Source organism: Bison bison, unplaced genomic scaffold, assembly GCF_000754665.1.
Source record: "Bison bison bison isolate TAMUID 2011002044 unplaced genomic scaffold, Bison_UMD1.0 scf7180017853731, whole genome shotgun sequence".
Lineage (NCBI taxonomy): Eukaryota > Metazoa > Chordata > Mammalia > Artiodactyla > Bovidae > Bison > Bison bison.
The window spans coordinates 820,846-832,127 of NW_011484304.1; the positions used below are offsets into that span (position 1 = coordinate 820,846).

An 11,282-nucleotide genomic window follows, 5' to 3' on the forward strand; every position below is an offset into this window, starting at 1 on the left:
ACCTATTGCCAAATTCAGACTTAAATTGAAGAAAGTAGGGAAAACCATTCAGGTATGACCTAAATCAAATCCCTTATGATTATACAGTGGAAGTGAGAAATAGATTTAAGGGACTAAATCTGATTGATAGAGTGCCTGATGAACTATGGTTGGAGATTCGTGTGACATTGTACAGGAGACAGAGATCAAGACCATCCCCGTGGAAAAGAAATGCAAAAAAGCAAAATGGCTGTCTGGGGAGGCCTTACAAATAGCTGTGTAAAGAAGAGAAGCGAAAAGCAAAGGAGCTAATCACCCTAGGATATTATTAACCTTCTAGAACTTCAGTTATGAGGTGTGAGTGGTTGCCGCTCCCCTCCCCCTCTTGTTTTCTGTCCAAATATCACAAAGCTGTTGGTATTACATCCTCATTTTTGATTCCCATCTCATGTTTGCCTCTCTGTGCTCCCTCCAACCACCATCTCTCTCTATCACTATTAATATTTCTGAGTTTTGTAACTGCTCACCTCTACTACTTCTGTTTTCTTTGTTTCCAGTCTTATTTTTTCTGTTACCTGTTGATTCTTTTTAATGCTTTTTGACTTTCACAGAAAAATGCTGGCATTTTATTGTCATCAATAACAGATTAAAATATTGGTACAGCATAACCTTCAGATTTTTTGGTTATCTTTTTTTTTTTTTCGTCATGGGTTCTCAAGAATTTCTGCTTTGTTACCACATAAGTTGTCTTTATTTCAGGGTTTAAGTTGCTTTGGGAAACTGAGGGTTTCTGAGGTTAGTGTCTGTATTAATATTTTTCCCTAAAAATCTTGAAATCTACTTATAAATCTAATTATAAATTGCCTGATTCTATGCCCAGAAATTCTGCTAAAAAGGGTAAGTAGTAAATTTAAAGATTATTGATTCTTTTGGTACATTTAGTCTTGAATTTTCATGCATTCTAGTAAAATATTTAGAAGGGAAAATATGTAAGGGTAATACTGATATTTGCATACAGTGGGTCCTAACTGGGTGCTTGTTGAATAAACGAGTGACCATCTAAAGAAAACATTCTTGAGTGCAGAGAATAGCGAACAATTGTTAGAGGACACCTGGGTTTTACACCTGGCTCTGCTTTTGACTTGCTGGGAAGGATGATCCTTTGCCCTGCAGGGCCTTCATTTTAGAAATTAAAAATTTCTAAAGGTCCAGAAGGTCTTTAGACCATCTGGAAGGTCTCTAAGGGTTTGTCCCATTCAGCCATGTATGAACTGACTTTCCTGTTAAAGGCATTAAATGCAGTTTACTGTTTTCTAGCTTTGGACAATAAAGTTGAACCAATGATATTAGCTTCTGGTTATTATTATTCACAAATGCTTTTTGATTGCAGATGTTATTGCATTATTTTTCTCCTAATCACTAAGGAAACTTTCAGTATGAAAACTAAAATAAATAATTTGTAAGTTCTTATGCACAAGTACATTTAATTATTTTATCTAAATGATTGTCTTTGTCCCTGTTGTTCTGACTGTCAGAGTTGCAGATTTCTGTTCTCAATAGTTTTTGTGTTCTCAAATGCCCCTAGAACCACTTCACTTTCTGATGCATTTCATAAGTAAATTATCTGGCTTTTTCTGCATATTTTTAGATCAGCAGGTCAAAAAGTACAAGATTGTTACTTCTATCAAATTTTTATGGAAAAAAATGAGAAAGTTGGAGTTCCTACAATTCAGCAATTATTAGAATGTTCTTTTATCAACAGTAACCTGAAATTTGCTGAGGTACGTGATAATTACTGTATTTTATATTCAAGTCCTTAGGCTTCTTAAGAAAACTATAACTTCAATAACTATTAATTTTAACCCACTGAGAACAGTTATAAACACAAACTGTTAACACAAATTTAAAAATTATGCCATGCTTCAGCTTTGTCCTTGTAGGAAATACTTTAAATTGAACTTAGTAGAAAATACTAAGATTTGAACTTTTTAGATTTTTGGTGCCAAAAAAATATCAATCTGATTTGTAACTTGAAAACATTTAAGTAGCTTAGAGGAAAAAAGATTGTGAAGGTTTCTGTTGTCATTTCATCCAATTTCACATTTTATCCAATTTAATAGTTTGCTCAAGCATATCATCCAAAGGAATGTTTACTTTTCCTCCTTCAATGAAAGACAAAACTCACTTATTGTAAATGAACAAGTGATATAGTTTACTTTTCTTTTACTGAGTATCTTCATGATCTTAGTAGCATGGGCTGTGGCTCATTTTCATTGTATCCATTTTTAAAGAGATGTTCTGATAAAACCTTAATAGCTACCATTATTTATTGGTAATGAAATAAATTGGTAATTGAAATATAAGGAATAGTGTCCTTCAGTGATGAATTTCTTAATTATACTTGCAAAAACAATTTTTCTGAAACCTTTTGAAAAATATAAACTCAAAGTGGAATGTTACTCTGTAAAGTCATCATATTCTTTGAGATCCCAGGTGGTTGAACTGCCTGACCTGTGTGTCCATGTGTCCATACATCTTGGACTACTTGAGGCTTGTGGCTCTTTGGTGCTCTGCCTTCATACTCTGTGTTCACATGCAGATCCCATTTTACAGGCCATCCATGTTATAGTGGAACCACTGCTTGGTTTGACAACCATGACTATTTTGGGGGAATTTCAGGGAAATTTTTCAGTGTTTTGATTCTAAAATTATGTATCTTTTTTTTTAAGGCACCATCATGTCTGATTATTCAGATGCCTCGATTTGGAAAAGACTTTAAACTCTTTAAAAAAATTTTTCCTTCTCTGGAACTAAATATAACAGATTTACTTGAAGACAGTAAGTATAAGATTTTTTAGTTTGTTTTTCAGCAGTAGTCTATCAGGTCATTCACATTAATTGTGAATAAGAGTCTAACAGGATACAAGTTTTCTTAAAGACAATTTGCTGTCTGAAGAGCTTGGAAATATTACACTAGAAATTTGTTCTGAAAAAATCAGACATGTAAATCAAGATTTCATATGCAAATAGGTTTATGAATAAGAAATTAGAAGCACTCTATATGTTAACTAGAGGAGAGTAGTTAAGTGAATTGCAGTGTATCTGTACAGCATAAGTACTGCTATTCAAATTCATGTTTTTGAAGACCAGTGTTATATGAAAGTGGTCATGATGTAATGTTAAGTGAAAAGGTATGTTGATATTGTCTACGAGAGGAGCTATGCACACACACACACACACACACACACACACACACACACACTGAGTTATGTTAAGTATGCAGATATAAAGTTATAAGAGAAATTACAAGAATGGTTATCTCCTGCTAACTGAAATTGTAGATGCTTTCAGTTTTCTTCTGTATGTTCTCTTGTATCTTAGCACATTCATCAGTAGAAGTTTTATAATCAGGAGGAACACTCTGAGTGTATTATTTTTTTAAAGTCATTTGGTCAGAGAAAATGTCTTTAAAAATATTCTGAATCCAAGGAAATCCAATTTAAACTTTATGAGGGGTGGGGAGGGATAGACTTTATTGAGTCCATGAGCATTATCCTTTTTAAAACTTAATTTTTCTTTTTAATCTTTTAAAATAAAAGAATGCATTGTAAAAGACCCTTTACCTCCCCCACACCCCACCCTTTTCAGCCCCCAGGCAGTGCCGGATATGTGGAGGGCTTGCAATGTATGAGTGTAGAGAATGCTATGATGACCCTGACATCTCAGCTGGCAAAATCAAGCAGTTTTGTAAAACCTGCAATGCTCAAGTAAGTTTGACTTCACTTAATGGATATTCTCTTAATAAATAGTAAATCATTTGTAGTTGCACCAGATTTCAGGTTTTAAAAAGTTTTCAAAATCATGATTAACTTAAAAAATTCATAATTAAGGGATATGCTTCTTCTGTTTATTTGATGGATTTCCATGGGGTACTCAGTTACTATTTATAGGGACATATTCCATTAGAGTAAGTGGAGTCCATTCCCTTCAAACATTGAGTTTGGTTCCTTAATGGCTTTTTCTTTTATGTTCTGTTATAGGTCCACCTTCATCCTAAGAGGCTGAATCATAAATACAACCCAGTGTCACTTCCCAAAGATCTGCCTGACTGGGACTGGAGACACGGCTGCATCCCCTGCCAGAAGATGGAGTTATTTGCTGTCCTCTGCATAGAAACAAGCCACTATGTCGCTTTTGTGAAGTATGGGAAAGACGACTCTGCCTGGCTCTTCTTCGACAGCATGGCTGATCGGGATGGTACTTTACAGACCTTTCTTCCACATGTGGCTATAGTTGAGTTTGTAGTGGGATAGTTGTAGTGGGCTAGCCTGGTCTGAGTAACAAAACAGTGTTGGGAAAAGCTGTTCAGGATTATCTTGGTGATGCTTTAACAACCTTGCTATGAAACTAAGGAATAGTATTGTTGTGATAGTTTGACATGCATAGAGTCTTTTAAAAAAAAAAAAAGGAATCAGATTTTTTTCCTTTAAGGCTGAGAGTTTTTATTTCTACTTTGTTGTCCTTGACTTTTGAGCTCCTCTCATTTTCTGTACTGTAGTCATCATTTCTTAAGTACTTCTGTGCCAAGCTTTCTGGGAGGGACTTTAGGTCATTTACCTAAATCCTTGCAAAATGGGAGTGGTTCCTATTTTTGTCTTACTAAAGCTGAGATTTAAGGTGCCTAAGGTCTCAGAGCTTGTATTTAATTCAGTCTTTCTAAATTCAGTGCTTATGTTCTTTTATATACTAAACCATGTGTCTTCTAAATGACAAAGCTAAGAATAGAAGTAAATGTCTTCTTTGGAAAAATATCTTATTCTATGTATAATGTCTTTCTTCCTGAACTGGGGAATATACTGCACCTTCTAGGCTGCTTTCTAGGATGTTTAGTCATTATTTAACAAATACCTAATGAGTGCATGTGAAGTGCCCAGGGCTCTAGTAGGTTTCAAAAATGAAGCAGTTGTCGAAACAGCTGTACTCCTGCCTGTATAGAGTTTACAGATTAGGATCAGCCCTAGGCACAGTTGTGGGAATATGACTTCCATATCCCTCCAGTTCCTCCATACCCCGTTTTTCCTTTAGCCACTCTCTCACACTCCAGGACCCAAGTCTTCTGGTGTGGTCCCCTAGTGACCTAGGACACCCCCTTGTGGCAGACTCTTGATCAGATGCCCAAGGTCTGCCTCATGGGTTCTCAACATTTTCTTAGTATTCAGACATTTGATATAGCACAGCTCCATCTGTAAATATGTCCCTAGCCCAGTTAAAATTTGCATATAAGCATGAAATTCAAAAGCACAGGGGTTCCAGATATTTTTAGAAAAGCCATGGGGAGGCTAAAGCAGAAGAACCTTTCCTGGGGTCCCTAAGACCATGCCTTATATCTTCATGCTGTCTAATGAAATGTAAAACAGAACCTTGTTAGAGTTACACAAATATGTTTTTTAAACTTAGGGGAATAAAATAGTATTCATTTTACTAGATCTACTTTAAGCTACTAGATCTGCTCTAAACTGGCCAGGCTTATGGTAAAGCAAACAGGGGTGCTTGTGTCCAGGAAGGGGTTTGGGAATGTGAAGAGTTGAACGTGTGTGCACACGTGTAGGTGACACTATTCCTTGACTGAATGCACCGAGAAACCTGGGAAGTAGATTTTGGACTTTGCTCAGGATATATATCTTTTGACCAATTATATTCACTGTTGGTCCCAGAATCCTTTCAGAAACCAAGAAGTGAGACTGTCAAGAGTTAAACAGAGGACTTCTAGAAATCAGAAGTAAAATGAGGTCTTTCTGATCCTGGAAATTAATGTTAACTAAATTACGGAATTGTAAAGTTACTTTGGTGGGGCAGGGCAGCAAAAGTGTTTATAACTTCACTGCCCTCAATACGCCTCTTTCTCTTCTCCATAGGTGGTCAGAATGGCTTCAACATTCCTCAAGTTACCCCATGCCCAGAAGTAGGAGAGTACTTGAAAATGTCTCTCGATGATCTGCATTCCTTGGACTCCAGAAGAATCCAAGGCTGTGCACGAAGACTTCTCTGTGATGCATACATGTGCATGTACCAGAGTCCAACCATGAGTCTATACAAATAAACAGGATCATCTGGACGGGTGCAGAAATCAAACACACAGTTTTCGTGTTGCATCTCACTTGAGCTGGCAGTTCTGTTCAGCGTCCATTGCCGGCAATGGATGTCTTTGTGGTGATGATCATTCAACGCAGGATTCCTGCGTTTAAAAACAAATTGCTTTTGTGTTACTAAAGTATTTAATAAGCATTTTGCACTCTAGAGAGTATGTTTGTGTTGGTTTTTTAAGAAGTCTAAATGAAGTTATTAATACCTGAAGCTTTAAGTTAAGTGCATTGATCATAAGATATTTTTGGAAGCATAAAATTTTAATTGTGACAGTTTAAAACCTCTTTTAGTCCATTGAGAATGTAAATAAATGTGTCTTCTTTATGGACCAAGGTTATGAAATCATTTTTCCTTTGTAGCTAATTGTTGCCTTGAGGAGGATATACTTTGGTTTTATTGAGTCTATTTTCAATCCAGTGATTAAAGTTGTTTTGAGTTTGATTTGTTAATTCTTCCCTTTCTAGTGCCGATTCCTGCATGTCTGCAATCTGAGTTTCTGTGTTTCTGTGGTAGTGGTCACAAAAGTATTTAAATTTCCTCAATGGTGTTTTCTATTTGTTCTGGTTTTAAGATAAATGAGTGATTTTTGTCATGAAATGTCCATTTTTGATGTAGTTTTCCTGGGGGATTCACATATACAGCAATTGAAGCTCTCCATTCATAGTAGTAACTGTCAGCTAACAGCTTTCTTTTCTTTTTTAAAGACTCTCTTATGCAGTGGGGCACAATAAATTTTATTAAAGAGTTGGGGTGATAAATATATTCCTATACAAATATAAGGTTAATAGGAAAATGAATTGGTCATATAGAATCACTCATTGAAATTTCCCTGAAGAGATGTATTGGCTGTCTCAACCTCTACTATCTTAGATAAGACTGTCTAGAACTTAGATCAGTTCCTGCATTAAGTTCAGTCTGATATCCCTTGAGATAATGACAGTTACGAACCAGATATTTTATTGAACTGTTAGTAGCAGCTTTGCCTTCCTCCTGATTCAATAAGTAGAAAATGGATGTTTTCCTAGCTAATACCTGTAGTGTGTGTCTGTTGTAGACTAGCAGCATAGGTTGTCCGTGTCAGTGCTGTGGGACGTGTTGCGTGGCGATGGTGTCTCTGTGGAATGACTTCCTAACTGCATGGAAAGGCAGAGGTTGTCATGTGTGTCTAGCATATAACTTCATAAAATACTGAATGTCCAAAAGAAGGGAAAGAATCTTTGCAAACCCTGCAATTTTTTCTTTTTAAAGTCGCATTTACCCTTTGGTTTTGTCACTCCATTTTCCTGGTATTTATTAGCTAGGATTCATTATTATGAATCATAATCTACAGAAAATTTTGTCATAATTTTTTCATTTTTGAAATGAAAAAAGTACATAACTTTTGCATGAAGTTTTGCTCAGTACCTGGGTGACTGGTGATCTGGATACTAGGTCCAGAGAGATTGGGACCAGCCCCACCCCATCACCCTGGGGTTAATGAGGAGCCTGGGGAGCAAGATGCCTAAGGTTCCCTCTAGCCCTGACTTTCCACAAGTCCAGTCACCCCTTAATCAGTACGTGTTGGATGAATACATGGATGTAGGAGCTTATCAATGTGATTTTAAAAGGCTCTCTAGAGAAATGATTAGGACTCTATATCTAGGTAAGATTAAATCCAATCTTACCTATCAGTTAAAAAAGAGAAGACCGTTCCTTTCCTGTAAAAATTAAAACACAAGTTGAAGGTTAGTCCTGCTCAGCTCCTCGTGGCAGAAGATTTGAAGAGGACTTGTGGGGTTGTACGTTTATTTCCCCATGGGTAGGGTGTGGAGGCGCTTTCTAGTGGGAGGGACCTCTTCCATAAACCATTTCTAGGACAGTTTCTTCAAGAAGAGCTTCCTGTTCTTTTAATATTAGCTGGGGAGGGAGCACCCACTAAAGGGATGCAGGGCCCACTAGATGGTTCCTCTAGCGGTAAGGGTCTTCCAGGCCCTGGTGTCCCCTCTCCAGCACCGCCCCACCCATCAGCAGTCCTTTCTTGTTGCTGCTCCCGCAGAGCCCTGTGTCAGGTGGGCACAGGCAGGCTGGGCTGTGTGGCACCAGTGACCCCTGTGCCTGTTGACTTACTTAATTTCTAGCCTTAAATTTTCTTTCATATTTTTCTATTGGTCTTTTAAATGGTTCTGTTATCTTTTCTTCTATATCATATGTACAATCAAGATGGCAATATAGTAAAATCATCTTATTTATAAGACAAGTCATGTTCCCCCACCTCCATTGAATACACACGTGTATGTTTGTGTGTGAAAATTTATATATATGGGGGGGGGCAACCATTTCATAATGTGTTCAGCCCGTTGCTATCAGCTTTACGAAGGAGTTTGACTCTACCCACAAAAGAATGTTTTGTAAAACTGGAAATACACGTTGCAAACCAAGAGAGATAGAAACAAAACTCAATAACATATAAAATTGTTACAGTTGCTAAGGATAATTTCCTTAGAAGCGTTTAGGATTTTTGTAATTCATATTTGCCAAAAGTTGTAGGTAAATAGCTTCTTTCTATCCCATGGATTCACTTTTTTTTTTTCTTTTCACCCAAGTCACATAATTCAGGAACAAGGGAAAGACGTAATTATCTTAAGGAACTTGCATTGTCATTCAAATTCCTGTTGTGTGAACATGGCACCTTCATAAACTCAGAGATGTTACTGTTGTCTTCTGATGGATCTCGATATCCAGCTAGATGACCTTGCATCTGTGTTGATGATTGTAGACAGAGATGTGAGAGAAGACAGAATTAGGCCTTAGCTGAGGGACAGCCTGCCAACAAGTATTTCTTAGACACTTGTTACCGAAGATTGTGTCAAAAGGAACATGAGACATAGCACCTGTCCTCGAGCAGCTTACCACCTACTTCTAACAACAGAATGTCTACTAGAGGCTTCTTAGCCTAAGTGTAAGGGCGCTGGGTTGGGGGGCTCTGGGAGGCAGTGAGATGTGACAGAAGTGGTAGACTAGGGGACAAGAGCTGGTCCCGCCCTTTCTCTGTTTCTTGTTTTATTAGTCTTGGGCAACGTCTTCACTTCTCTGGGCCTCAGTGTCTTCCTCTGTATAGCAAGGGGGTGGGACTATTGAATCTTACAGGAAAGAAAGACAAATTTCTGGGTCCTCGGCCATGCCTGCTGGATCTGACTTCACAAATGGTGGACCCCATTTCCTAGACCCGAAATGTCCATCCACCCCCAACCCCACCCCGCCACAGGTGACCCTGAGAGTGATCATCAGCCAGATTTGAAAAACACTGAACTGAAAGATCTCGAAAATATCTTTTCTTTATGTGGTTGTGTGGTCATAGAATGTTATTGTGTCAATTACCCACATACATGTGGGTAATTGTATATTTGTCACATTGTTTCTCTGTTTTTACATGTGAATTCATATAAGAAATGCATTTTAGTATCTATGCCTCAGTCCACTGTTTCCTAGAGGTTTTAGCCATCTTAGGAACCCTCTTGAGACTGAAGAGGATGTTATTTACCTGGACATTTACCCTTCATTTAATTTCTGTAGGGGAAATTGAGGCTCTGGAAACCAAAGAAATGGAAAAATGAAATTGTTATGCAAAGTTAAAGAAAAAAAAGTAGACTAGCTGCTATTTTATGATGAAAATCTTAACCCTAATATGGGAAGATTTTTTGTCATAAAGTAAAATGTCCTTGTTCAAGTAGGGGGACTGTAGGTTCATAGTGAAGAATAAGACTGCCTTTTCTAGGGGGTTGGTGATGTTAACACACCCACAATTCTTCAATGAAAATAATACTTGAATTCCCCAAGGCAAGTGAGGGTGGAGAAGGAGGAGAGCATATTAAGATGGAAATATTCAGATGCATACTAAGATGCAAGAGAGAGAGGGTGGAGGATGGAAGGCCACCCTGACAGCAGGTGTGGTACCCGCTGGGGGCTGTAAAAGTGGGTTCTCCTCTACCTCCCAGGCTGTGTCACTGCTCAGAGACTGGGACTTCAGAGAGCCAGGCTTCTTTGCAGCAAGTCAGCATTGCATTGTCTAGTTTCCTTTCAGAAGCTTTATTGGAGGAAAAAGAGGGGAAAAAAAAGACTCTTCATCTTAGTCTAAATCCTCAAACAGCTGAAGGGTCTCTCTTGAGTTTGAAAGTGGTGGTAAAAAGCTAACCAGCGCATATGGCCAAGGATAATGAAAAGAGGGAAAAGAAAGACATTCCTTCTTCCTGCTCACAATAAATGTCAGTATTTGGAGCAGATCATTCAAGAAATACATTTGCTTTCCTGACTGTCTTGTCAGCGATGCCATTTTTGTTTACTGTATTTGAAAGTCTTCTTATAACAGAGGTTGCGGGGAAAGGCCAGGTCCAGAGGCATCTTCCTTTGGAGCTCCACAGACTCAGATGTAATTCTCTTGCACTTTAAAGCCCTGTCCACTTCCACTTTTTATTTTTTCAGGAGATTGTGTGGGAGACTCAACTGTTCTTTTTATTTTAAAAAATGGCCTGTAGTACTCCAGAAAGTCTTAGTATCCTGTCATAAACATTCATTAAAAAAAAAAAAAAAATCCCATTTGGAACTTCCCGGGGAAGTCATGGTGGTTAGGAAGTTGGTATAAAGGAGCACATTTTATATTGCATTTCCCATATTTGGTATCTTGTTCAACATTTTTTTTTTTTTTTGGCCTGATGAACATTCTATATTTATGAAGACATTCTTTAAAAGTAAAACCACATAAAATATCCCTTTATTATCAGATTGCTCTGATTTAGCCTTAATTTTGTTAAATTTTTTAGAGATGATTGAAGTGCTGCTGTGGAAAGAAATGTACTATATACTATTTCTGTATCATTAAAATTAAATTTTTATGGTTGTTTTTCTTTGATTTCTTTGGGGAAGGGTTTTGGGTTATGGGAAGACTGGAATTGAGGAAGATTGCTTTAGGAAAATGCGGTACCAGGCACACCTGTGTCTTCATCAAATCTCTGTCATCATCATCTCTGTGCTTGTTTTAGAAAACATAGACTTTTCCTGGGACATGTGCCAGTGGTCTCTGGGTTCCCTTCTGGCATCATGATTTTGTGTAGTTTCTTGAAATAACTTGGCACCACAAAGCTCTGATCCTAATTAAAGCTCAGTTCTGCCAGTCTCTAATCCAA

General features: G+C 37.6%; 1 protein-coding gene across 7 annotated transcripts in view; it reads left to right on the forward strand.

The window, feature by feature from the left end:
• The window catches only part of CYLD (cylindromatosis (turban tumor syndrome)), a 72,989-nt gene extending 61,993 nt beyond the window's left edge, over nt 1–10,996 (forward strand). For all 7 annotated transcript variants that reach the window (XM_010855171.1, XM_010855189.1, XM_010855185.1 and 4 more), the window contains 5 exons: nt 1,628–1,760; nt 2,709–2,817; nt 3,628–3,746; nt 4,020–4,236; nt 5,895–10,996. In XM_010855171.1, coding sequence (XP_010853473.1) covers nt 1,628–1,760; nt 2,709–2,817; nt 3,628–3,746; nt 4,020–4,236; nt 5,895–6,079 — 763 coding nt within the window. In that variant the 3' untranslated portion in view covers nt 6,080–10,996. The remainder of the gene's footprint in view (nt 1–1,627; nt 1,761–2,708; nt 2,818–3,627; nt 3,747–4,019; nt 4,237–5,894) is intronic.
• Nucleotides 10,997–11,282: the final 286 nt, after the last annotated feature.